At 37.3% G+C, this 23,492-nt stretch overlaps 3 protein-coding genes across 4 annotated transcripts; all 3 read right to left on the bottom strand.

Annotated features, from left to right (window-relative positions):
* Positions 1-3,966: 3,966 nt before the first annotated feature.
* On the bottom strand, positions 3,967-6,277 carry LOC142627911 (protein transport protein SEC24 A-like). The gene is made up of 3 exons (XM_075801815.1): positions 5,294-6,277; positions 5,017-5,205; positions 3,967-4,190 (listed from the first exon to the last, which is right to left on the bottom strand). Exons 1-3 carry the CDS (start codon positions 5,369-5,371, stop codon positions 3,996-3,998), a joined length of 462 nt encoding a protein of 153 aa, XP_075657930.1. The 5' UTR covers positions 5,372-6,277; the 3' UTR covers positions 3,967-3,995.
* Positions 6,278-6,875: 598 nt separating this feature from the next.
* Positions 6,876-11,688, bottom strand: LOC142627910 (FACT complex subunit SPT16-like). 2 transcript variants are annotated; one of them, XM_075801813.1, is made up of 5 exons: positions 11,358-11,688; positions 10,982-11,067; positions 10,712-10,809; positions 10,449-10,552; positions 6,876-10,358 (listed from the first exon to the last, which is right to left on the bottom strand). In XM_075801813.1, exon 5 carries the CDS (start codon positions 10,324-10,326, stop codon positions 7,114-7,116), a length of 3,213 nt encoding a protein of 1,070 aa, XP_075657928.1. In that variant the 5' UTR covers positions 10,327-10,358; positions 10,449-10,552; positions 10,712-10,809; positions 10,982-11,067; positions 11,358-11,688; the 3' UTR covers positions 6,876-7,113. The 2 variants fall into 2 exon arrangements, with proteins under 2 accessions (XP_075657928.1, XP_075657929.1); XM_075801814.1 differs by lacking the exon at positions 10,982-11,067 and having other exon boundaries at positions 11,358-11,621.
* Positions 11,689-13,169: 1,481 nt separating this feature from the next.
* On the bottom strand, positions 13,170-20,443 carry LOC142627028 (U3 snoRNP-associated protein-like EMB2271). Its single transcript, XM_075800806.1, has 7 exons — positions 19,799-20,443; positions 19,311-19,656; positions 18,394-18,618; positions 17,715-17,943; positions 17,128-17,306; positions 14,461-14,526; positions 13,170-13,520 (listed from the first exon to the last, which is right to left on the bottom strand). The coding sequence occupies exons 1-7, from the start codon at positions 20,260-20,262 to the stop codon at positions 13,443-13,445; spliced, it is 1,587 nt and encodes a 528-aa protein (XP_075656921.1). The 5' UTR covers positions 20,263-20,443; the 3' UTR covers positions 13,170-13,442.
* Positions 20,444-23,492: the final 3,049 nt, after the last annotated feature.

The raw sequence follows: 23,492 nt of genomic DNA, 5'->3' as shown, positions 1-23,492 counted from the left end.
ACAACCTTACAGCAAGGGAAGTGGGTTTTAGTGATGAGAAAGAGCAGCCTCTAGTTATGTAGCCAAATGGACACAATAAAGAAAAAAATTGAGGCTTTTGTTCTTGCATACTTTCATGTTATATGATTGCATAGTTTACTCAAGTGGAAAACAATAGGAGACCCAAATGGAAAACATTCATGTTATATTCTACTCTGCAGTTCCAGTCCTTGGAGATCCAAATGGATTTTGAGAAATTAAACAAATCATTTGTCAATTAATAATGAAAATAATGTCAGTCCTACAGACTCTACTGAACATTTAGTTTCTTGATCTAATAATAAGGGACAAATTAGTGCTAGTCCCCCTCATCTGATTAGACATTGCTAATAAAGAGAGAACAAGTTCAAAAGTGAGTATTATTCCTTGCTTCAAAGTAGATACTGGTGTTGTCAGCCTGACATCAGAAACAAGTCTAGGCAAAGACTCAGCAACACAAGCATCAACAGTCTGCTTGATTTCAGAATAGAAACAATCTGGCAAGATGATGTTATCCACATTGTTGCAAAAGGTGATAACTCTAGACATCAATGATGTTCACAATCAAGCATAATCCTAGAGTCATTAAAAAAGATGAAATCTACTATTTTAAGAGAATTAGTCAAAACTGAAACCCTCTGATGAAGCATCATAACTATAATCTTCAGAGTAAAAAAAAAAATCAAAGTGTGGAATTCCTGTCTTTCAAGGCCACTTCAAAGGAGCTGGTTCTGGTTCAAGCATATCAATGTCCTTGAAAGAATCCATTTCATTCACATCATGTGGTGGTCACAATATGATAAATCCCAGCATCAGATGCTGTGTTTAAAATGAAAAAGATTACAGGGAACAAGAACATAATGAATATTTTGACCTATCTAGAGAAAAAGTAAACTTAGGTTCATATACTTCAAAGAACTTAACAATGTAGCAGCATTAGTGACATGACATCAGAATCTCCAGAAGTAACATCCTCAGCTGCCTGGCTTAATGCTAATGTACAAGCCTCTGCTGACACAAACCATAATATATCATCATCTCCCATATATGCACTACATAATATCTCAGACAGTCTCTTTAATATCTTCCATTTCTCAAACCTTGCAATGATTTACTCTTATGCTACCATCAATTTCCTCATCAGCCTGAATACAAAACGATTAATTCTCTTAACACATGAAGGTTTTAGAGGGACTATGTGCATGCTTTCACTTAACTACTTTATCATTTCCACTTCTGCTTCTACTGTACTTGCCTTAGAGCTAGTTTAGCAGGAAGTTGAAGGCACCTCTTAAATGCTAAGATCATCTTGTTTGACAATTTTACCACTTTCTCATTTTGAATATCATGATTTCCGTTGAAAATCATTCTTTGTTAGAGCAGATAAAGTTTCCAACGATCCTTTGAGTCTTTAGTACTGATTTTTCCTCTTCCTTCTTCAATTTAGTACTGGAATTATTCTCTGTCAATGACTCAAATTTGAGGACATTTTTGTGACACTATAATCTATATTTATCTTGAGTGATTATGGTTCTCTTGAAAGCCATCTCATTAGTGAGGAATTCTTCTTTACTAGTCAGCTTTGTATGATTACCTATACAATCCATGCTCAACTTGATGGCTAGAGACAACAATATATTGGGCAAAGCTTTTTATTTTGTGAAAAAGGCTAATAATGTTAACAAATCAGCACTAGAAATTAAACATTTTTCATGTGCTCACTTTGAGAAAGCAGGAAAACTTAAGAAATCAAGACTATTCTTAGATATTTTTGTTCTTTAGGACCTCCCACAAAAAAAATTAAAGGAACTCCACTAATGAGAACCTAGTCCAGTTACTCGGCAGATTGGATTTGAATTTTCATTTTTTTTAAAGGAATAGTGACAATAGAAAACATTTTCGGCAACCTCAGCAAGTGTGAGAATCTGAATCAGAAACTTGATAAGTGCAAACATCTCAAGAATCTGACGTGAGAGAAAGAATTATAGTGTATTCTTTGTGATAATTGAAAGATGAAGGCTTGAAGTTGAACTGTGTGAACATTGCCCTCAATGTCATTTCATGGACCCATCAACTGTTCCAAAGACACTTCACAAACCTTGATTTCCATTTTGTCCCTAGAATCCAACTCAATTCTTACATAGACTCTCCTCCTGAGAATCCAGATCAAAATTTCCAAACAACCCCGGCACGTCATTAAGTTTCTCCTGATTCAAGACCAAGCATCTCTCATCTTGCTAGCTCTTAGCAAAAGCTAGACTGTCAAAAAGGCACTGGAGGAGCAATATATATATATGTATGTATGTATGTATGTATGTATGTGTGTGTGTGTGTGTCTCATGAAGATCATAATTCATAAGCCTTGTGCTCCTTCAACCACAAAGATGGATTTGCTATTTTCAGCTCAGTCATAACATCTTCATATTCACTGCAAGACATCAGAAACCAAGCTGCTAACAGCTGGTTTTCATTTTGAATGCCTTCCAAGTAAGAAATGTAGCAGTTTGTATATAGCATCTTTCATAAGGACTAATTGATCTTTGCCATTATGGAAGATCCTCTGAACCAAAAATTTGGTGTTGCTTTGTTAAGAATTCAAGCTAAATTGAATATCAGTGATGCTATTGTGCATACTCATACTATAGAAAAAGTTCGTTAGTAGATTTTTTGGAGAATCGGAGAGTCGGTGTTTATGCATCTAATCCAATTCTATGGGAGTGTACAAGCACCCCAAAAAACTGTAACAATCCAATATTTTGTTTTACAGTTGCTTATCCGCCTTGAGCTAGAAGTTGGACGATCCACCTAGTCGAAGATCTTCAGCCTTATCAACATGGACTGATTGGGACCATTGACTCTCATTGTTATTTCAATTTAAGTGGTGCACCAATTTATCTAAATTCGATTAAATTCTATAATGAATTTTTTTCCCCTTTAGGAGATTAGACATTCAGATAACATCATTTAGATTACTGGTTCATTATTTTAGTTGATGAAGATTGTCCCTGTAACTAAACTGTATCAACTGGTTGGCTAGCACCTTCAAAACTGATATTGAGCTTTTCAATAGCAAAGAACCAACCAAGTTCCTTAGAGTGACAGATTAGTGAAGCATAGCAACTTTCAAAGACCCATTTTGGAATTTAAGAGGAGCAGCTGAATATTCATTTTGGGTTGCCATTCAGGTTATTCACAAACCAACCTACCTGATGGTTTGGAGCCAAAATACCAAGACATGCAGAGTAGGAGAAGTAGATTCATGCTATGCCAAAGATAAGGAAACAAATGTTTATTCAAATATTATCATTGTAACAGAACAAAACCCAATAATTTAATGAACAAACTTTGCAAACAATCATGCGTTCTGGGGTAGAAAAATCATAATACAACACAAACTAGAAATAAAAATAAAAATAAAATAAAAGAAGAAGCTAAAGTGGTTAAGATATCGCATTCAAAATTTTTTTTTTCTTTTTTTCTTCTCAATTTAAAGACAAGAAGCATAAGATTATATCACTAACTAATATCCCCTAATTATTACATCCTGTGATGGACAAAGCAATTGTTCGATGTCTGGTGACCAGTTCATCAACTCAACCATCGACACTTCTCGAGGGGAACCGATGTCTGAATTCAAACTGATAATTACATTGAATGAAACGTTCCATCAATGTATGGACGAGGCACAGAACAAGCATGTTAAGCCCCCTGCAGAATTCAAGTCAAGGTAGACATCAAAACATGAAATCATTACTTTTCAAACAATTTTTTTTTTTTTTTTTTCAAACAGAGATGTTCTCAATAAACTGTTTATAATTGTAATCCTAAAACACAACCTAAATGATTTGACACACCATGGTTCCTAATTGAAAACATTCTGAAGCAATGTCCCAAGTAGACCCAAAATTAACAGAAGAATTCATTACTTATATATTACAAAAATTGCTGAACTTGCTGGTGTATTTGTAGAATTCAATCTAAATAACCATTAGCACCCCCCATCTGGTCCTCAACAAGATTGGAGAGAAGAAGGAAAGCCTTCTGTCTTCTCTGGGCTGTTCGCCTTGTCTTACAAGATGACACATGATAATATGAAGGAAAACTTTCTCTAAATTCTCAAGTATCCTTACCAGCTTCCTTGACATTTCATTGTCACGCTCAGAAAGGGTAACCTGATTCAAACAAAAATACAGCAACAGAGGAAGTCAGTTACAGATTGATTATGAAAAAGAACAGGTTTTTTGGGCATGCATTTAAGGCACTGGCTGCGTATAGCAGCCTCATCCACACTAATTAAATAAAACTCGACACCAAGACTACATTGAATAAAACCATTTAAGTGAATACTAAGGGGTTTTTTTTTTTTGTTTAAAACTACAGAACTTTAGAAGAGTTGTTAGGGAGCCCCAAAAGCAAGTCAGCTGCAGATAGAGTGACCAGTATTTGATGCTTTGTAGAAAAATTTGGTTTTATAAGGATACAGATGTATCTGAAAATTCCTAATAGAACCAAGAAAAAGCTGGTCTCAAGATAAACAAAACTAAAAATCTGTTTATCAAAACAACACATCAAGATCAGCCCCAAGCTGATAAATTATTAATTTCCCAAACAGCCCGCCCCCTAGGACAAGCATAGGCATATCAAAGTCCAAAGCAAAAGGAAAAAGTACATGCTTTGATTCAAAATGGAGAGCAGAAGGAGGTAGAAGAATACCTAAAATAACACATATTGAGGTAGTAGAAAATGACATGTTAATTAAGGAGATAATAGAGATTAAGATCTTGGATATGATCAAATGGCAAAGATCCATAACCAACCCCAAAAACTGGGTTTCGTTGATCTTGCCATTGTTGTAGTACATGCTTTTTTTTCTTGGGGGGGGGGGGGGGGGGGGTTGGGGGATTACCATCACAAGGCTTTTATTTTATTTTATTTTATGGCCTATCATACACTATCTTTTTTTTCTTTTAAGACTTTTATTTATGGGATCCACCATACCTTTGACAATTCTGCTGCAAAGTCTGCACCAAAAAATTTCATGGCCACATCAGGTGAAAGAGCTCTACCAAACCATATATTAAAGCGAAAACCATCATCATATAAATAGAGGCCTCTGGAATCTAAGTTCTCAGCAGCCAGTGGTAATCTTTTCTCAAGGTTTTTGAAGTCGTTGACTTGAGCAGATGCCTGCAAATGTGAGAAGTAAAACCAATTCTGAGGATGTTCTAATATAAAAATCATCACAAGTGCATAACTGAATCCAGTAATTCATTACTTTCAAAAGATACTCATCCAGTCGTATTAAGCTAGGATATAGAACCTTCAACATTTTCTTTACTGGTAGAGTCATCATTGTGTAACCTGCTGAACAGCACTCATCAAGTGGAGCATCAGCATATCCTCCCCGAAGAGGTGTGGATCTACAAAGTGCTAATCCGTACAAAGGCAAGAACTTCAGAGACTCTGGAAATATTATCCTGTCTCCTAAGCAATGTTGTACAGCATAAAGATTTCGATACTCTTTAAGGGCTTTAACAATTCTTAGTTGCACTGAGTTTCATACATCTTCCAGTTTACTGGACAATGTTTCTCAATTGCTGCAAGTTATTTCAATAAGTATTATATAAAATAAAAAAAAACAAGATCCACAATCACACATGACATCACCAGAAGAAGGGACCTGTTTTACTGTCCCTAGCCTGCTAAACACAGAAACAACAGCACCAACATCAACCTGGCAATACTTCTCTCCGAGATCTGCAACCACTAGTGCAGCTGCTGTGTGTACTCTAATACGCCTTCCCCACATGATGCAGTATATCTATTTATTTGTTAAGGACACCTTGATAACTTGAATGTCTTATGAATACATCCAAGTAACTAATGGGACACCTAACACTGTAGAAAGTCAAAGAGTCATGCATACGGCCATACTGAGAAATAATGTCCCAGTAGATATCAAATGAAATAGGGAAGATCAAGCTTTAAAATTATAAAAATATAAAATATAAAAAAATGCTAGCCAATTTTTTTTTTTTTTTTTTTAAAGCCTAAGAGATAAAATCTGACTTTAAAAAAGTCTCCTAAATATCAAGGAACAAGATTATCACAAGAAGGAAACCATGCAATTCAGAGTTTGCAGAAATTGTGAAGAAAGGTTACAATGAATAACTGAATAAAACAATCACTCAAATACCCAGGAACATGAATTTCAGCACAAAAATCAAGAAGTTTGCTGAAAGCATACAGTTACCATGAATGACTTTTCTTGTTTCAAAGGATCTCTTAAGAGGACCACCGCACAATTTTCGTGCAGTGGTCACTTCATAAGTTTAAATGCTTGTAAAGTGAGGGGAGTAAGAGCCGAACTTCAAGTCTCCAAGAGAGAGACTCACACACATATACACTTAGAGTAGAAATTCTATCTTATATAAAAATAAAAATAAAAAAAAATAAAAAATTTAGGGTAAAATACTATTTTGGTACTTAAACTTTACTGAAAGTTTGTTTTTCATCCCTAAACTCTAAAAAAATTCTTTTTTCATCCCTAAGCTTTGTAAAAAGTTTTTTTAATAGTTTAGGGACAAAAATAAGGATGGAAAATGAACTTTTTTCAATAATTTAAAGATGAAAAACAAACTTTTAATAAAATTTAAGAAAATAAATAAAATATTTTTAATAGTTTAGAGATGATAGATAAACTTTTCAATAATTCAGAGACAAAAAATGAACTTAAAGTTTATGAATGAAAACTAAACTTTTAATAAAATTTAGGGACCAAAATAGTATTTTACCCTCTTAAAATTAAGAGGGTGAGGGGATCTCATCAGTTAATCATAGCAATAGAACATCAGAACTAACACGGCCAAAAGAGATCATTTTACTTCTAGCAAAGAGATGGAACCAATTTACAATAAAAGATCCTGTCTTCTAGATAAGCTATTTAGTGCCATAAGAAAGAAATCCTCGAAATAAACTAGTAAGAAATAACAATTCCAAGCTAAAGTCAGACATCTGCATTCTGCAGCAAAAGTAGCTGCTGCTTGCTGAATCACAAAAACAAAAGACTAAGAAACAAGAGATTTCCTATCAAATCTATCGTAACTTGGCCCTCTTGGGGACACTGCTACTAGGGCCAGCTCGAGACTTCCCAAAGGCCTTTGCTTTCCTTCTCTTCCTCTCCTCCTCACTGTCTGACTCATCGCCAAACTCTCTGTCCGCATTGCTTGCTTCCCTCTCCAACTCTTCCCACGTTTTTCCTTTCTCTTCCTCTGAGTCTGGTTCTGAATCCTCCTCTTCGTCCTCCTCAGACTCCACCAAAGACGCACTGTCAGAATCTTCCTCCTCTGTGTCCGATTCAGGCTCCACATCTGATGGCTCATAACCCTTGTCTGAATCCTCTGAGTTCTCAGATTCTGAATCAGTAGCTTCCAAATTCAAAAATTCCCAACCCCCTTCATCTATGAAGCTCTGTGGGTCATCAGTGATTGTCTTCAGTATCTGACGCCAGTTCAGATTCAACCTGCTCTCATAATACTTGATGTCTGTTGTGTCCAGCCATTCCTTAATGCCATCAAGCGATGTGGAAGGGACGGAATCAATCCGAAGAACATCTCGCTTAAAATCCTTGAATACAATCGTCATATCAAAGTTCTTCTGTCCAAGTCCAACTCTCTCCAGATTCACAATCTCAATCTCGCTTAGAGTGACAACCAGGAAAGGAGTCTCTATCAGTTCCACAAGGCAGGTGGAAGATGGGATAATATATGCTGAGGATTTGAAGGGAACCCCATGGAAGCCAAGCTCTCTTAGAGGCTGATCAAACTCAAGGTCAAGGCCACTAAATTGAGGCTGCCCCCAGAGATCATTCACCCGAGTCACAAAGCTCTGAAAATCTGTGTTAATTTTATTCTTCCTGTCCCTCTCCCGTTGCTCTTCTTCAATCTCATCTGGGTCATAGGCAGATCTCTTTCCACCTCCCAAGGTCTGGACCACATCCATCACCTCAACATAAAACTGTACATCCTTGGTTTTCTTGTTACCCACCATTATGTGGTTGTGCAAATGAAAGTGGAGCAGAGTGATCATCTCATTTTCTGCAGGCTGGAAAAATGCATGCTTGACGTTCGCAAACATAATATCCACACGCTCATCTTGCCTTGTAGTTGAAAAACGAAACCCATTCACATGAGCTTCAAGCGTACCAGGTATCTTCCTTCCACGGCCACCGAAAACAGGACGGATCCAAAGGTCAGTCAATCTAATTGGCTTAAATCTGTTACCAGCTAGTTGAAGTTTCTCCTGAGTAACCAAAGTTGCCCTCTCAGCTCTCTCTGACTCCCTAGCCATAACATGCCGCCGGAGCGTTTTGATTTGCTGTACCACTTCACTTATGTGCCTTGGGTCCTTGGAGCGGAATGAAACCTCCTTCAGATATATAGCCCCTGGGAATTTCAATGAGTTCGCATCTTGAGTATTAAAAGGGGTCCCAGGCACATTAAAGATTATTCTGATATAACAAGTTCGATTGGTATCCTGCTGGCTAGAAACTGTCCTGATGGTAGCCACATGAAAAGGGACCATACTTCCATAAATAGGCAGAAGAACAGCTTCATTCTTCTGGTCAATCTGAATCATCAAATCTCTTGGAGGGGGGAGATCATTCACATTCTTATAGGCAGTCAATTCAGTTGAAGCCTTCACAGCAGCATTTTTGTCCCCAGCTCCAGGTCCACCACCAGCTAGACGCCGGGCAGTTTCTTCATTTTTCTGTCGGGCAAGTTCTGCCTGATGCTGCCTTCGTAGTTCCTCCTTTGAGATCTCATTAACATCTGACCTGAGTGTTGTCTTAGACAATAAGGCCTCAGTGCCATTAGTCTCAATTTTAGCTTTTTTAGCTTTAGGCTTTTCTTCTTCTTCCTCCTCCTCATTGAAAGAGTAAGCCACATCCTTAACCGCTTTAGAGCTTGCTAAAGTCACCACCTCTGTCTTTTCATCAGTGACAACAACTGTATCAGCAAGCAGCAGGGAGAAATTTTGATTTTTCGGGTTCTTGGTCTGTGTCTGCAAGTTCTGAAAACCAATTGACACATTAAATATCATTCCTACTTTCACCACTCGATCATTTTTGGCATTGATAGTCAACCCCGACTCGCGAAATTCAAGGCCAATTCCTGTCCCAGCAGATTTTGTCAAGTTTGCAACTAACTCCGGAGCATCTGCCTCAACTACAGAAATGGCAGCTTGATATGCAGCGCTGACCTTGTTACCAGGCTTCAATGCACTTATCGCAGCTTCTTGGGCCTTAAGAAGAACCTCATAAGCCTTGCTCTGAAGGTGGTTGGCATCAATCAAGAATGTTCTTGCAATGTTCGAGCAGTAACTATTATATCGTGATCCAATGGCACATATGATAACACTGGCAGAGTCATAGTACAACATCTCGTCATTACTGGCAGCACTAGGTCTGAGATCAAATTCCCCTCCACTCTGAAAAATTGGAGGATAGCAAATGTCAATATTCTCTGCCTTCAGCTTCACACCAGCTCTAGTTGGTTCCAATATGGCCTTCTCAGTCTCATCCATCAATGAGGAATGACTGACTTTCTTTTCCTCGTCAATTACATTCTCAAGCTTTGGAACTACAACTTTCTTCATCACATGAGCAGACAAGTAAGCAGCTTTCTTGACACACATAATCTCATCCTTGTCCTTCACAGCAAAAAGATCAGACAACCCACCAGTAATATCACCAAGCTGGAAATTTGCGTTCTTTAGTTTCTCTGCCCACAACTCCAAAAGTTTCCCTTCAGGAGTCTCCCTTGCAATATACCCAACCAGTGGCGTATCAAGGCCATCCACTTTTGATTGAGCATGGATAGCACGGAATATAGCATCCATTAGACCACTTCCATCATCATTCTTTGCCTTCACGTGCATCACAACGTCTACACCAACAGCATCCTTAGCAGACTTCTTCACAACTTCAAGAAGAGAGACCTTCTTTTGGCTACACAAAAAATGGATTTGCTTTTTCATAAAAACCATTATAGTCTCTGGGAACTCATAACCCAGCAACCAGATGTTCAATGCTGAGGACTTGAGGTACCGCAGATCATCTGAAGGTGGAGGTGTGGCAATAGCAAGGACATCAGATGTGCCCCACATATCATCCTTGTTGTCATTCCAATGTGAGTATAGAGACTTCAATCGTGTAGTGAATTTATCCAAATCAATTGAATAAGAATTTGCTGCTGCACTAGCCTTCCCATTAGAAGGTTGCCCACTTCCATTCCGTTGATCAGCCATTGGCAAAGTATAGGGCTGGGCCTATAACTTTGCTGCACAATGTAATGGCAAATTATTCAACAAACTAAAACCAACTAACTGAAAAACCCTAAAATTTGATGAAACTGAAGCAGAAAACTTACATATCTCGATAGTCACAAAGAAGCTATTTGATCTTAGGAGGGCAAGCTCAAGATAATGATGCCAATTATGGTTAAACTTGTGTACTACTGGTATTATGACCAATCTTCAGAACATAAAATAAAGGTAGCGTTAGACTTCAAAATTCATCAAAATAGTAATAATAAAAATTTAAATTAAAAGCCTAAATTAAGGTTTCACCAACTTCAAAAAGCTTCAAAAACCCACTAAGATAATAGAAATCAAAGCATACGACTTCACTTACTCGAACTTCACAAGGACTCTCAAACACTCTTCAGATCAAGTGCTTGCTCTTCAAAGCTGATTCGAGTTGAAGTTCACACTCTGGGTCCGCCAAACGCTCTGAAACACACAAAATAACAAAGCTAGGGTTAGGGTTTCGAGCACAACAAAACAGACCCACAAAAACCCACAAAACAGAATCCCAGAAAAACCCCCCAAATTAGGGTTCCAGCAACTTCGAAACCCTCCAGAAACCCCTAAAACCAACAAAATCGAACCCAAAAACACTCACATTCCCCAGACCTTCACGAACCAGCTTCAACAAATCCCAGAAGCCAAGCTCCACCCAAACTTCACACTCCAGCTCAACCAATCAATCTTCAACACACAAAACACAAAAAAACAAAGTTAGGGTTAGGGTTAGGGTTCCAAACAAACAAATTCACCCCGAAATTAGGGTTTAGCGTAACAGAAACCGCCAAAAACCCAAAGAAACACAAACAAATATAACCAAAATCAAAACCCATCCATTTTCAAAACCCCTAATTAGGATTTCCACCTCAACTTCAATAAACCAAAAAAAAAAAAAAAAACCCTAGAACAAACCCAAAAAACAACAAAAATAAAATCAAACAAAACCCAAAAAAAGCAGAATGAGAAATACTTACATTTTGATTAGGCCTTCAATAATACTCGTCGTGTTCTGAAATATCAGAACCTTATCGTTAAAAGTTGAAACCCCTAGGGCTAATACGCTTATATTAAACAATAACAAAAGAGAAACAATGATAATAGTGATTTTGAATCTTGCAATAATGTTTATTTAGGGTTAGGGATAAAGCTTTTGGCTTTTAACAACAGGGCCGAAATATCGGCGAAATGGAATACCAGAGAGAGAGAGAGAGAGAATCGGAGTGAGAGAAAAAGAGAGAGATTTCGGTGAGAGAGAGAGAGAGAGAGAGAGATTTCGAAGAGAGAAAATTTCAGAGAAGAGAGAAATGGAAATTTTGGGGGGTTAGGGGGTGGTATTTATATGAGAGAGCTAAGACCGTTGTTTGAGTGCCCCTGGATTTTTAATGTGACGGAAAAGGACAGTGGTAGTTTGGGGGATTTACGGTGGGGTTGGGGGTGGATTTTGGGTTTTGGGTTTTGGGTAAGGGTAGTTTGGGGATTTTGCATGTGTAGTGGCTGATAAGGGCAATTTTGGTTTTGGACGGTGTCGTTTTAGGGTGTTGACGACGTCGTTTCGTTGGCGGTGGCGGGAAATGGTTTTTTGTTAAAGATGGGCGGGAAATAAATGTGAAGGAATTGGTGGTAAAATTTTATTTTTTTTTCGCTTTTGTGACGGAAAAGGATAGTGGAATTGGTGGAAATTATGGGTCTGTGAGGTTGGTTTGGGTTGTGTTTTTGGGTTTTGTGTAAGGGTGGTTTTGGGATTTGGTGTGATTTGTGGGTTGCTAACGGTGTCGTTTTTGTAACTGTGTATTTTTAGATGAATAAGCTTGACGACGTCGTTTACGTGGGCAGTGGCGGGAAATTGGTTCATTTTTTTGTGATTTTGTACACAACATGGCGGGAAAATCAGGTTAGGGTAGTTAGCTGTTAAGTTTTAAATTAATATGTTTAAATTATCACCTAATTGTTTGGAAGCTATAAGTGTAAAATATAATATATTTTTAAAGGATAATTATATTATTATTATATAATATATACAAACATATACATATTTGTACATAGTTTGTGAATGATTCACAATGGTCAAAAGACTTGTATAGTTCCATTTTAAGGGATTATAATTGTATAAGCTCTTAACAATTTAGTTGCACCTGTGCCCACATTAGAGGTTTCTTATTTCAAACAAGTGCATTTGATTAAAATATATGTTAATCATTCTCATTGAAACATAAATCAACTTTCTACAACTGAGACCATCAAAACCTTTTGGAAGCTCAACGTTTTAACTTAACTCGTTTATGCAATTGGGTAGTTTTCTCTTGTACTTCATGCTCAATTCTAAAGTTTTTTGAAGCTATTAATGTTTTTTTTTTTTTGGGGCGAAGAAACTTATTCACATTTCCCTCAAAACAACCATAGCCCTAAGAGAACAAAAATAAGAACACTGAAACTGAAACTAACCTGCAGTTTTCCATTTCTCCTCCTAATTTTTCTTGGCAACCAACCAGAGGATAAGTAAAATATTATTAAATAAATCATAAGAATTGAGGAATCAAACTGAAGGCTTTATCCATCTTGGATCTAAAATGTGCAAAATCACATAAATGTTTCAATCCAAAACTAAAATTCAATTGTTCCCTGGATAATTTTTTGACATTATACCAAGGTACTAATTAAAGTTTGTCTATGAAGTATGATCAAAACATCCATATCTTTTTCTTACTTTTCTCTCCCAATAAAAATCTACACTTAAACACTTGAATGACCCACAGACAAACATCCAAAATCACAAAGCTATCCCATCCCAAGTGCTAATTGAAGTTTCTTCCAAGCACTTTCTTACCATAAGATGAATAAGTGCTTTTCACATTAAAAACATGGTTTCCTATTTCCCCTCAGATGAAAGAGAAACAAAACAAGAATAATAAACTTACAAGACAGGATACAAAGCCACTAAGTGTTAAATGAAAGGTAATTAAATATATATCATTTGGACCAGGCCGAGAAATATTTTTTTCATTTAACTTAAAAACTCAGATTAGTCAAAATTGGAGAGCTACAAAAATCATTTGCCCATTTTATGAGAGCTTAAGGGAATGAACCGCAATTCCATTCTGAGCAGATTTGATACGTCCCCACCTTCCCAAACGAGGTTCCTGTTGCAGAGATTTATCAAGTTAAGATGTGAACAGCAGGCACCAAGTGAAGCATAACATAAGAGAATTTTATGAATGGAAGAAACTGACTTGCAATTTAACAGTACCATGGTTTTTTGCCTAATTAAATGTCAAAAATTAAATCCAGAAATTTATTTCCATACTTTGAATTCCACATTCTTTGTGCATTTCCGATGGAAAATGGTTAGAAAGGAAAAGCTTGGAGAAGCCTCATCAGCCCCACAAGAGAGGGAAGGACCTCCAAGGCTCCAAAGTACTAGTGACTAGTGAGACTAGGATTCTTTAAGCCAGAAGTTCAGATTCACGATTACCTCATGAATTTTGAGCTTGTATCTTTTCCTTTTACATACATTAGAACATTAATTTCTTTTATCCCACTTGATATCTTTCTCTCCTTTCAGCAATGATTTAAAATGCATCCTTGGTTCTGTTGTCTACAATTTTTTTTTTTTAATGATGAGATCCTCACCAAGGCAATACCCTTTGGAGCCACCCTTGAGAAGTAAACCACGGATAATAGACAACCCACCCATCAAAACTGTCTATCAGGAAATCCAGGGGAACTCCTAATGGTTGAAGGCCAGGTGCTATCAATATATTCAACCTCTACTGGATTCATTTAGGTTTTTGAAAACTATGCTTTAATCAAATTTCATCAACCAAAATTATAGATTGATGAAACTGCCCTTATATTTTTGGACAGAATGAGGATTATACTTAGTTTGAAAGGTGCAGGGAAACAAAGTGTGTGTGGGGAATTTCTAGGATTTGATATTATTTTTTGATAAGTGACTAAATGTAAGGATTTTAGAAATTTCAAATTAAAGATCAGCTTATCTTAAATCATGGCAAATCAAGTTCTCATACCATATTCAAAGAGGGTTATGTCATAGATGGCAGATATGGAACAAAAAATTACCTGCCCAACTCCAGCAACCAGAAACTGTCCAGATTTTGCAAAAGCTAAGGAATTCACAAATCCAACCTGTGTTACACAAATGATTCAAGTAAGCAAAAAACAAGTTTTTTTGGTGGCTCTCTAAACCAAATCAGACAACCAATTAGATTGTGAGCCCAACATCAAAAGGTTTCATTAATAAACCAAAGAAAGAGATAAGAAAGAAAGTAATAAATAAAAAGTGTCGTCAGGGAGAAGGGGGGGGGGGGATGATGTTGATATAACCAAATTGAGGGCTGCACACTGGCTTAAATCAATGCACACAATAGGTTTTCCCCTCTTCAGTAAAGAAGGCACAGGGGAATCAACACAGTGTTAACTCCCAATGTCCACCCTGGAAACTAATCGTTGACATAAATACTTGCAAAATGGAAAGTGTGAAATACCGCCATCGACTTCTATTGCTGACAGTTTAACAAGGTATATCGATTACCTATTATCTAGTAAGATAAATAACGAAAAATGATGCGTTCATGTTCAAATGAGGGAACAGTTACCTATCTTTAAATGTGATGGAGGATGCTGGCAACAGTCTCTAAAGACAGTAGGCAGAACAAGGATAACTCCAATGCCTAAGAATTGATTCGGCACATACTGGATGATACCAAGCCTCTTTGGATCTTGTATAGGCTTATTTAGTTAATTGCAAGTCTCATTTTCAATTCTAAATATTTAGGATTTAGGGACAGTTTATAAAATTTCAAGAAACCAGGACGCATGTAGTTTTGGTCAGGCCAATGGGTTTTGCTATTGGGTAAGTTATGTCATTGAGTACTCATTGTGATCTTTTTGTTGCTTAAAACCTAGTTTACTAACACTTCACTAAATTTAGAGTCCTTGCCTTAGAAATCCTATGTGTGAAACCTATGTACTCTGTTCCCTTTTTAATTTCCAGTTCACTTTTCAACACCATAAAATCAATGTTATGGGAAACAAAAACCACTCAAAATATAAGATCACTGTTCTCCAGCACCATTCACAGCCCCTAGAACAGCAACCAAGAAGTCATTTCCTTGCCACCTTACTCCCATTAAAACAGCCTTCAGAAAGTATGTTTACCTGCTGTCTAGAAATCCTGCAAACATAAGTCCTGTTCAAGCAACCTAAATTGCGTCAACACTCAATCATTTCAAGCTTAGAGCAATCTTCCCAACTTGTGAACTTCAAACCACAAATTGTGGGGGCAATCTGGGTTTGGCTCAGGATCAGCTCCTTTTACTAGATCAAGCTCTCTTGTGCTTGGACAACGAAACAGTAACACATCATGACCAATTAATCTTCTGCAATGCAATGAATTGTGAGCAAATGCAATGAATTGTGAGCATTGCATACTCGAAGAACAAGCGTTTAGAACTGATTTCACTTTAAACTTTCTTTTAATTTCATAAAGAATGTTTTTTGAAATTCTTTCTATAGTTGTCCTTCATCCTTGCACTAAAAATGGCATGAACTGTCTTTGAGTTGCATGGTTTGACTTTCTAAGAACTTGTCTTGGCAAGTTTGGTGTTAAGAAACACTAGGTGTGTGAAATGTAAGTGAAGTGGCCTATTCAAGGTATCCAGGCCTCCTAAGAGAGGGAGAATTGGGAGAGTTATTGAGAGAGAATTGAGACTAGAAACTGACGTATATTCAACTTAATGGGGTGAAAAGAGGCAGAAGCCTATTCATACAAGTGTTGGCCAGGTGCTAAGGCCAAGAATAGCCTAACCAACTCTCTATCTGTCTGCCAGTTGGCCTACAGCCCGCCTAACAGCTTATCTAACGAAGCACATGCTCTAAAAATTACACACATGAGCTAGAAAGAATCAGTTACAACAAGCCCTAGTCTCCATGCATAAGCTCACAAGCTTGTCTCACACTGATGCACATGTGCACACATAGCCCTGCCAACAACCTTAATGTCCACAAGCAGTGACAAGGTAGCATGCACTAACACAAGGCACAACAAGCAGTCACAAGGTAGCATGCACTAACACAAGGCAGCATGCACATGCAGGATTCCTAACATTCAGCTTGCCCAATACAAAGAGTCTGCTAGATAAAGCTGAGTAGAACTTAATGTAATAAATATTCAATTCTTTTAACCACATCATGCTCAAATGATATCTTAATTATATAACCCAAAAAAAGCTCCATTTTGTATCTCTATAGTTCTACTCTAGACAAAACTTCTACCAATCATTAAAACCTAAACATACCAAATTCGGCCTGCATATCATAAGCCCATTGAGCAATATACCAGTGCATAAAAAGTTGGTAGTACTAGTAACTGAAACAAATCTTAACATTAATAACATCCAGAAATACCCAAAAGCATAATCCATAATAATAAAAAAAAAGTAAAAAAAATATTTATTAAAAAAGGTATTTATGAATTATTCTAAATTCATACAGGATTTTTTTTATATAGATAAAAAAAATTCACACATGATTATTATCAAATATTATTTCTTAAAAATAAGAATATATTCACATTTGAACTTCTTTTGAAAAAAATAAGAATATATACCCCAAAGCATAATCCATAGTAATCGCTATATTCACACTGTTGGTATTTTTTTTTTAAATGTTGGTAAATTCTAATTGCAAAAAGATTTAAGAATTATTTTTAATATTGCTTTGGCTTACCAATGGAAGGTCAAACAAGGGTCGAACGTCCTTGGTCTCACTTTCAATACCCCATAATCGAACAGAACCATTACCGGCTCCTGATGCAGCAAGATCGCTGTTTCTACATACAGTGACAGAACTGACCCAGGAATATGCTGATTGACAATGATAGCTTTCATAACTATGGTTACCATTTTCTGCAGTATGGAAATCATTAGCTGTCATTAGAATACAGGTGAAATGAGAAAGCACAAGGAAAGATTAATAAAGTATTTTAGAATATACTTATCCAAAAAGTACAATAAATTAGAATTCTGTTTTCCACCAATTATTTTTAAAGATTGATGGATTTCACTTTAAACAACACAAAGGTATAATAGCTGGTGTCCTCTCCAGGGGTAAAATAATCTTATACCCACTTGTAAATGACAGAAGGCATGGAATAAGAAAATCGATGAGATCTTTTCTCACTAAATACAAAATCTTTACTTCTTCCAAAAATAGAGTAATCCTAGAAATTTAAAGATGATAGGACCATTTAATACTTCAACATTACATATAATTTCCATGATAGATAATATGAAAACAGAATTTTACAATTTTACCTAAGTGTCCATTAGGGATTATTTCACTATTCTTTTGCTCGAGATTCTTGTTTGCAGCCAACAAAGCATGAGCATTCTTTACAATGTGTGCAGGCTTCTTTCGCAACATGGTCCAAAGCTCAATACTTCCATCGTCGGAGCCAGATAAGAATTCATCATTACTAACAAAACAACAACACTCCAGAGAAGATGCGGGGGCACGAAATACTAAACGTGACTCCTCAGGGACCTATTTCACAAAGCATAGAAGGTGATGTCAAGACCAAATATAATAACAAGAAAGACAAATCCAACTGATACAGAAAAAAAAAAAAAAAAAAAAGCACCACAAAAACTCAAATATACTACTGAAAGAAAACAATAATCTATAAAAATATGTGGACCATAGTTCTCCCTATAAAACCACATATCTGCAGTAGCAATTGGACTCATAGTTTCAAGCATCAGTGCAATGCCGCTGAGCTATGAGGCTCTTGGCATTTCATTTTGGTATGTTAAATTTAAGTTTATTAGATGTACCCTTGGAAAGATCTAATTTAAGTACAGTATAAACCGTGTCCTTTCCTTTGCCATCACACTTCATGTCAACTTTTGCTATTATGCAAAGTTGACATTATCTATGTATTTTTATTTCAGCTAAGTAAATATATTCACAAGGAATAACTGAAAGATGCTTTACCTTAAACAACTGCATGCTTCGATCACGTCCAACAGTCAACACCCGTTCTTTCCGTAAACAATCAATAGATAATACTTCACTTTGGTGGCCAAATAATGTATTCATGTAGGCTCTGTCTTCTGCATTCCATATCTTGACTGTTCGATCAAATGAACCAGAGAAAAGTTCTGAAGTCCCTTGCCTAAAGGTTAAACATGATACAGATCCTCTGTGACCTGGAAAGGCCTGTTAAACACACCACAGACAATTAAGAAATAGTACATAAGATCCATAAACTTCAGGTTTTAAATGTTGCCCTAACAGTGTCAGGAAATAAAAAATTTATATAAGATACATAAATTTTGAAGTTCAACTTGCAAACATAGATAGGCCATAAGGAGAATCCTCTCAAAACTCAGCAGTCCATCACCTGTTCAGGCCATTTGAGAAATTATTCAAAGATCTTGTCAATATTAATAGACAGATCGTAATTATGAATCTAAACATTTCAGCATGCAAAATATCTGGGCATCTTCAAGCCAAGAGGCTTGTAGCTCAATTGGCACCAAGTGGGGACTGGACCAGCTTGGTTGATTTGACCAGGGGAGTGCAAGTCTCAGGCAGGGGGGTACAGTACCCTTTTTTTTTTTTTACATCTTTTTGCACAAAACAACCCAGATTAAGTGAACTTTGATACCATACAAAAAATTTATTTAACACCCAGGCCATAGTTTAAGTGAACTCCAGAATGTAGAATTACCCCTTTAATTCTCTCTATTGTCTGTCACTAAATGTCGCATGGTCTGATAGGTTGCAAACATTCCACAGTTAAACCCAATTAAAGTAATTGTTTAAAAAAAAAAACCACAATAAGTCTTGAATCATCACACATTTTGTTCCAAAACACAAAAAAAAAAAGAGTAATAAACTAGATTTACCTGAATATGGCCTCGTGTACGGGTATCCCACAAATGAACATGGCGATCTAATCCCCCAGTAGCCAAATACCGACCATCAGAGCTAACAGCTAGTGCTAAAACATTTCTACTATGCTTCTTCGCCGAACCTTGTGGATCCTTGGCTCCATGGGACCTTATTACATCCTCACTAGGCCATTGGTATTTTTCGCTTTTCCCACTTTCTACATCCCAATGCAAAATGTTGCCATCCTTGGAAGCTGAAAAGCCCCTAGAATCATCCTCTGATAATGCCACAGCAGTCACAGATTGTCTATGCTTCAATAACACTTTGAACCCACCACCACTAGTTTTCGGCTTTTGTACCCTGAATGAATTGCATTGTAGATCATACATACATGTTCTAATCGAATTAGCACCCAATTAAAGAACCAAATGCTATAAATTTTACTAAACAAAATCTGCTAAAAACCAATAGACACTAACGAAAAAGCAATAAAATACAATACCTAGAGGCCATAGCTCTGCGAACTCGGCCACTCTCTTCGAGCTGTTCCTGCTGCAAAATTTTCGCAACAAGCGAGTCTCTGAGGCCTTCCTTCTCGCTTACCCTATCAATCCCTTCATCCTCATCGTCGTCGTCGTCGTCGTCTTCGTCCTCTTCTTCCTTAGCAATTCGACGATACTTATCCAACTGCGCCATAGCCACGCGCTGCCTCACCTCGTCGGCCGTCTCAGCATCGCCGCCATCACCGTCTTCCCCGTCGGAACCGCCGCGGAATCCATATCCCCTCTCGTCGTCCGACTCGCCGCTGTCTATCACGTCGGCATCGTCCGAAATCTTCCGCCGCTTCTTCGATTCCGCCATGAAAAACGAATCCTCCGAGAATTTCTCGTCCTTTCTTGCCCCTCCTCTTCCTCTACCTCCTCTTCCTCTTCCTCTTGGAGCTGCCGAAGACACTTTCTTCTTCATTTTGGTATAGATTGAGCTGCCTAAAACGCTTTTGGTAGCTGAGAAAATGCCCGAGAAAGTGAAGGAAAAGTTTTTCTCGTTAGGGTTTTAGTAAAAAGCTCTTTGTTTGATTGCTTTTTTTTTTTTTTTTTTTGGGTTTCCGGCGGGACCTTAGGGTTTTTCAGAGGGTTTAGAGTTTTGAAGAATTATACAGACAAACTGTTGTCGTTACTTGTTAGGGCGTGTGGGTGCTGCAAATTTTTGGTTCTTGTGTGCTTTTGGGTTAGGCTGGATTGGGCTTAAAAGCCCGGGTGTGCAACAAATCCGTCAACTCTCGGGTTGGCTTTCATGGGCTGGTTGGGTTAGAATTTTATTTTGAGGGTTGAGTTGGGTTAGGTTTGAATTGATAAGGCACTGTTTAATAGAGTAGTGAAAACATACATTTTCAGTTTTTAAATAACCTTACACATATTTTCATACACTTTTTTATCTACATATATTTCAAAAAATTACAAACAACATTACTCAAACTCCTCTACCAAACAGACCCTAAGGGTCCGTTTAGATAGAACTTATTACTGAAAACTGAAAACACTATAGCAAAATAATTTTTAAATGTGTGAATAGTGCTGCGGGACCTATTTTTAATAAAAAATTGCTAAAAAAGTATGTGAAAAGTGCGCACACTGCGTGCTTGTCCCCCTGCAGCAAAGAAAAAAAAAAAAGCAAAACGTGGACGCAGCAAAAAAAAAAAAAAAAACTGGATCCAAACCCCCTCTAAGTGTTTTCAACCCATTTAACTTAACCCAACTTACCATGTATATAAATTTATTTTATTACCCTAATTTTATTTTATTTTTGGTTTGCTTAATTTGGTATTTTGAAAATTTTGGAATTTAATTTAAGCATGTTATATGAATTGCAAAAATTTATTGAAAAAAATGTTTAATTTTTTTTTTTTTAAGAATCAACTGGTAAAAGTCTAATTTTTCACGAAGCATATAATATGTATGCATAACCAATTGACTAAACCTAACCCATGTTGATTGGGTTAGGTTGGGTTCTATCCACTTGATGAGTTGAGTTAGGTTAGATTGAAAAAACCATTTAACTTGACCCAACTAGACTCATGCACACCCCTATTAACTAAGTTTAGAGTTTTTTTTTTTGGAATGTAACCATTACATTGTCATGAACAATTTGAGCTTAGCATGAGAAAAAACTTACATATATAAAAATTAAGAAATAAGTCAAATTTAAGCCCAAGTTTAAACTTGACTTCTAAATGAGCATATGTTCATGAATAAGCTTGAAAGTATGAGACTCAATGTAAATAAATAAATATATATATATATATATATATATATATATAGTATTATGCCCAATGTAGGGGTATTGGGCCCAGTAATTTATAATGGACGGCCCAACAAGGTCTTTTGGGCTAGAAACCCAAATCCGAAAACATCAAAATAATCGTGGAGTATTTAAGTGTCCCTTACCGTCCGAGGAGTAAATTTGTCCTCGGAATGTTAAGCCGAGGATATACAGTATACGTGGAGGACAGTAGAAAGAGCGGTGGAATGTCTAAAAGTAAAGCTGCTACCACCGCCCATATATTAAAGACCCTGTAATTGATACGCTGACAATATAGATGGAAGGATGGGACCTGAGTATAGAGCTTGGAACTTGGTCCCAAATCCCAGCGGGCTTTAGGGAAGAATGGATGGGACAAGTATCCAAAAATGAGGGTCGCGACCATAAAGTGGAAGATGATGAAGAGAAGAGGAGGAGTATAAATAGGAGGGAAGGCATACGAAGAAGGGGGAGGCTTTTTGAGAAAGAAAAAGTGTATGATAATCAATATTTGTATCCACACTTGAGAAATACTATTAGAAATTATCCTCGGAATCAGTCCGAGGAGGAATTCTCAATCTTACTCTTTGCAAACGATTCTTTGTTTTGTTCCATTGGGCCCAAAGCCCGTTCTTTTTGTGATTGTCTAAAGCCATCCTTGAAATCTAAATTATAAACCCATCATCTACAAATTCATTGTGAAGAAAGGCCTTTCAAGCCCATTTTCCTCCTAGTCGTGGTTTGGGAACTTGAATTGTGTCCTTACAATTGGCGCCGTCTGTGGGAACAGATTACTTCACCAAATGGGTTGAAGCTGAGCCATTATCAAACATCAGAGACACGGAAGCAAAAAAGTTTGTATGGAAGAATATCGTTACCAGGTTCGGCATTCCTCATACTCTCATTTTAGATAACGGTTTACAATTTGATAGCAAAGCCTTTCGGAAATACTGCTGTGATCTTGGCATTACGAATAGATATTCCACTCCGGCTTATCCCCAAGGAAATGGGCAAGCCGAGGCTGTCAACAAAGTAATAGTGAGCGGACTCAAAAAGAGGTTGGGTGACGCCAAGGGGAGGTGGGTGGAAGAACTGCCACATGTCTTGTGGACGTATAGAACTACACCACGAAGATCCACAGGAGAAACACCCTTCGCCATGACTTATGGGGCCGAGGCAGTAATCCCCTTAGAAACTGGGTTCCCAACCCGGAAGAAAAGCTCCTTTATTCCAGATGGCAATGATGATCTGTTAATGAGAAACTTAGACTTAGTTGAGGAACGGCGAGAAAGCGCCATGGTTCAACTAGCTTATTATCAACATAAGCTCAAGCAGGGGTATGATTCTCATGTGAAACTTCGACCTCTTGGACCAGGTGACTTAGTACTAAGGAAAGTTTTGGGCACGATGAAGAATCCTGCGTGGGGAAAATTGGGGCCCAACTGGGAAGGACCTTATCGTATTACTTCGGTAGCAGGAATAGGGGCCTACAATCTGGAGGATTTGGACGAAAATGTTGTACAACGTCCCTGGAATGTAAATAATCTACGAAGGTACTATTACTAAATAAAAGGCACTTCGGCCGTTCTTTGTTGTAAACTACATTATATTCGTTATCTTCATTCGTCGAAGTATCAAGCTGAAACTTGGTATGTCTGGATCCTCGGACCACATACCTCGTCTAAATTGATATTCTTTACTAAGTGTTAAACAGAACCTAAGTTACGTCTGGTCCTCGGATCACCTACTTTGGGAAAATTAACATTTTTAAATTTATTCGACTAATTATCAAGCTGAAACTTGGTATGCCTGGATCCTCGGACCACATACCTCGTCTAAATTGATATTCTTTACTAAGTGTTAAACAGAACCTAAGTTACGTCTGGTCCTCGGATCAC

The sequence above is a fragment of the Castanea sativa genome, chromosome 3 (genome assembly GCF_040712315.1).
Source record: "Castanea sativa cultivar Marrone di Chiusa Pesio chromosome 3, ASM4071231v1".
Classification (NCBI taxonomy): Eukaryota; Viridiplantae; Streptophyta; class Magnoliopsida; order Fagales; family Fagaceae; genus Castanea; species Castanea sativa.
Note: the sequence above shows the minus strand (reverse complement) of the source record. Positions and strands in the feature narration are given on the sequence as shown.

Coding starts and splice junctions, on each gene's coding strand:
- LOC142627911 (XM_075801815.1), bottom strand. CDS start 5,371: ATGATGACTCTACCAGTAAAGAAAATGTTGAAGGTTCTATATCCTAGC. Junction 5,206..5,293: donor TGGATGAGTATCTTTTGAAA/GTAATGAATTAC, acceptor TCACATTTGCAG/GCATCTGCTCAAGTCAACGA. Junction 4,191..5,016: donor TTGCAGCAGAATTGTCAAAG/GTATGGTGGATC, acceptor TGTTTGAATCAG/GTTACCCTTTCTGAGCGTGA.
- LOC142627910 (XM_075801813.1), bottom strand. CDS start 10,326: ATGGCTGATCAACGGAATGGAAGTGGGCAACCTTCTAATGGGAAGGCT.
- LOC142627028 (XM_075800806.1), bottom strand. CDS start 20,262: ATGAAGAAGAAAGTGTCTTCGGCAGCTCCAAGAGGAAGAGGAAGAGGA. Junction 19,657..19,798: donor CGCAGAGCTATGGCCTCTAG/GTATTGTATTTT, acceptor CAATTCATTCAG/GGTACAAAAGCCGAAAACTA. Junction 17,307..17,714: donor AATCCCTAATGGACACTTAG/GTAAAATTGTAA, acceptor TCCATACTGCAG/AAAATGGTAACCATAGTTAT.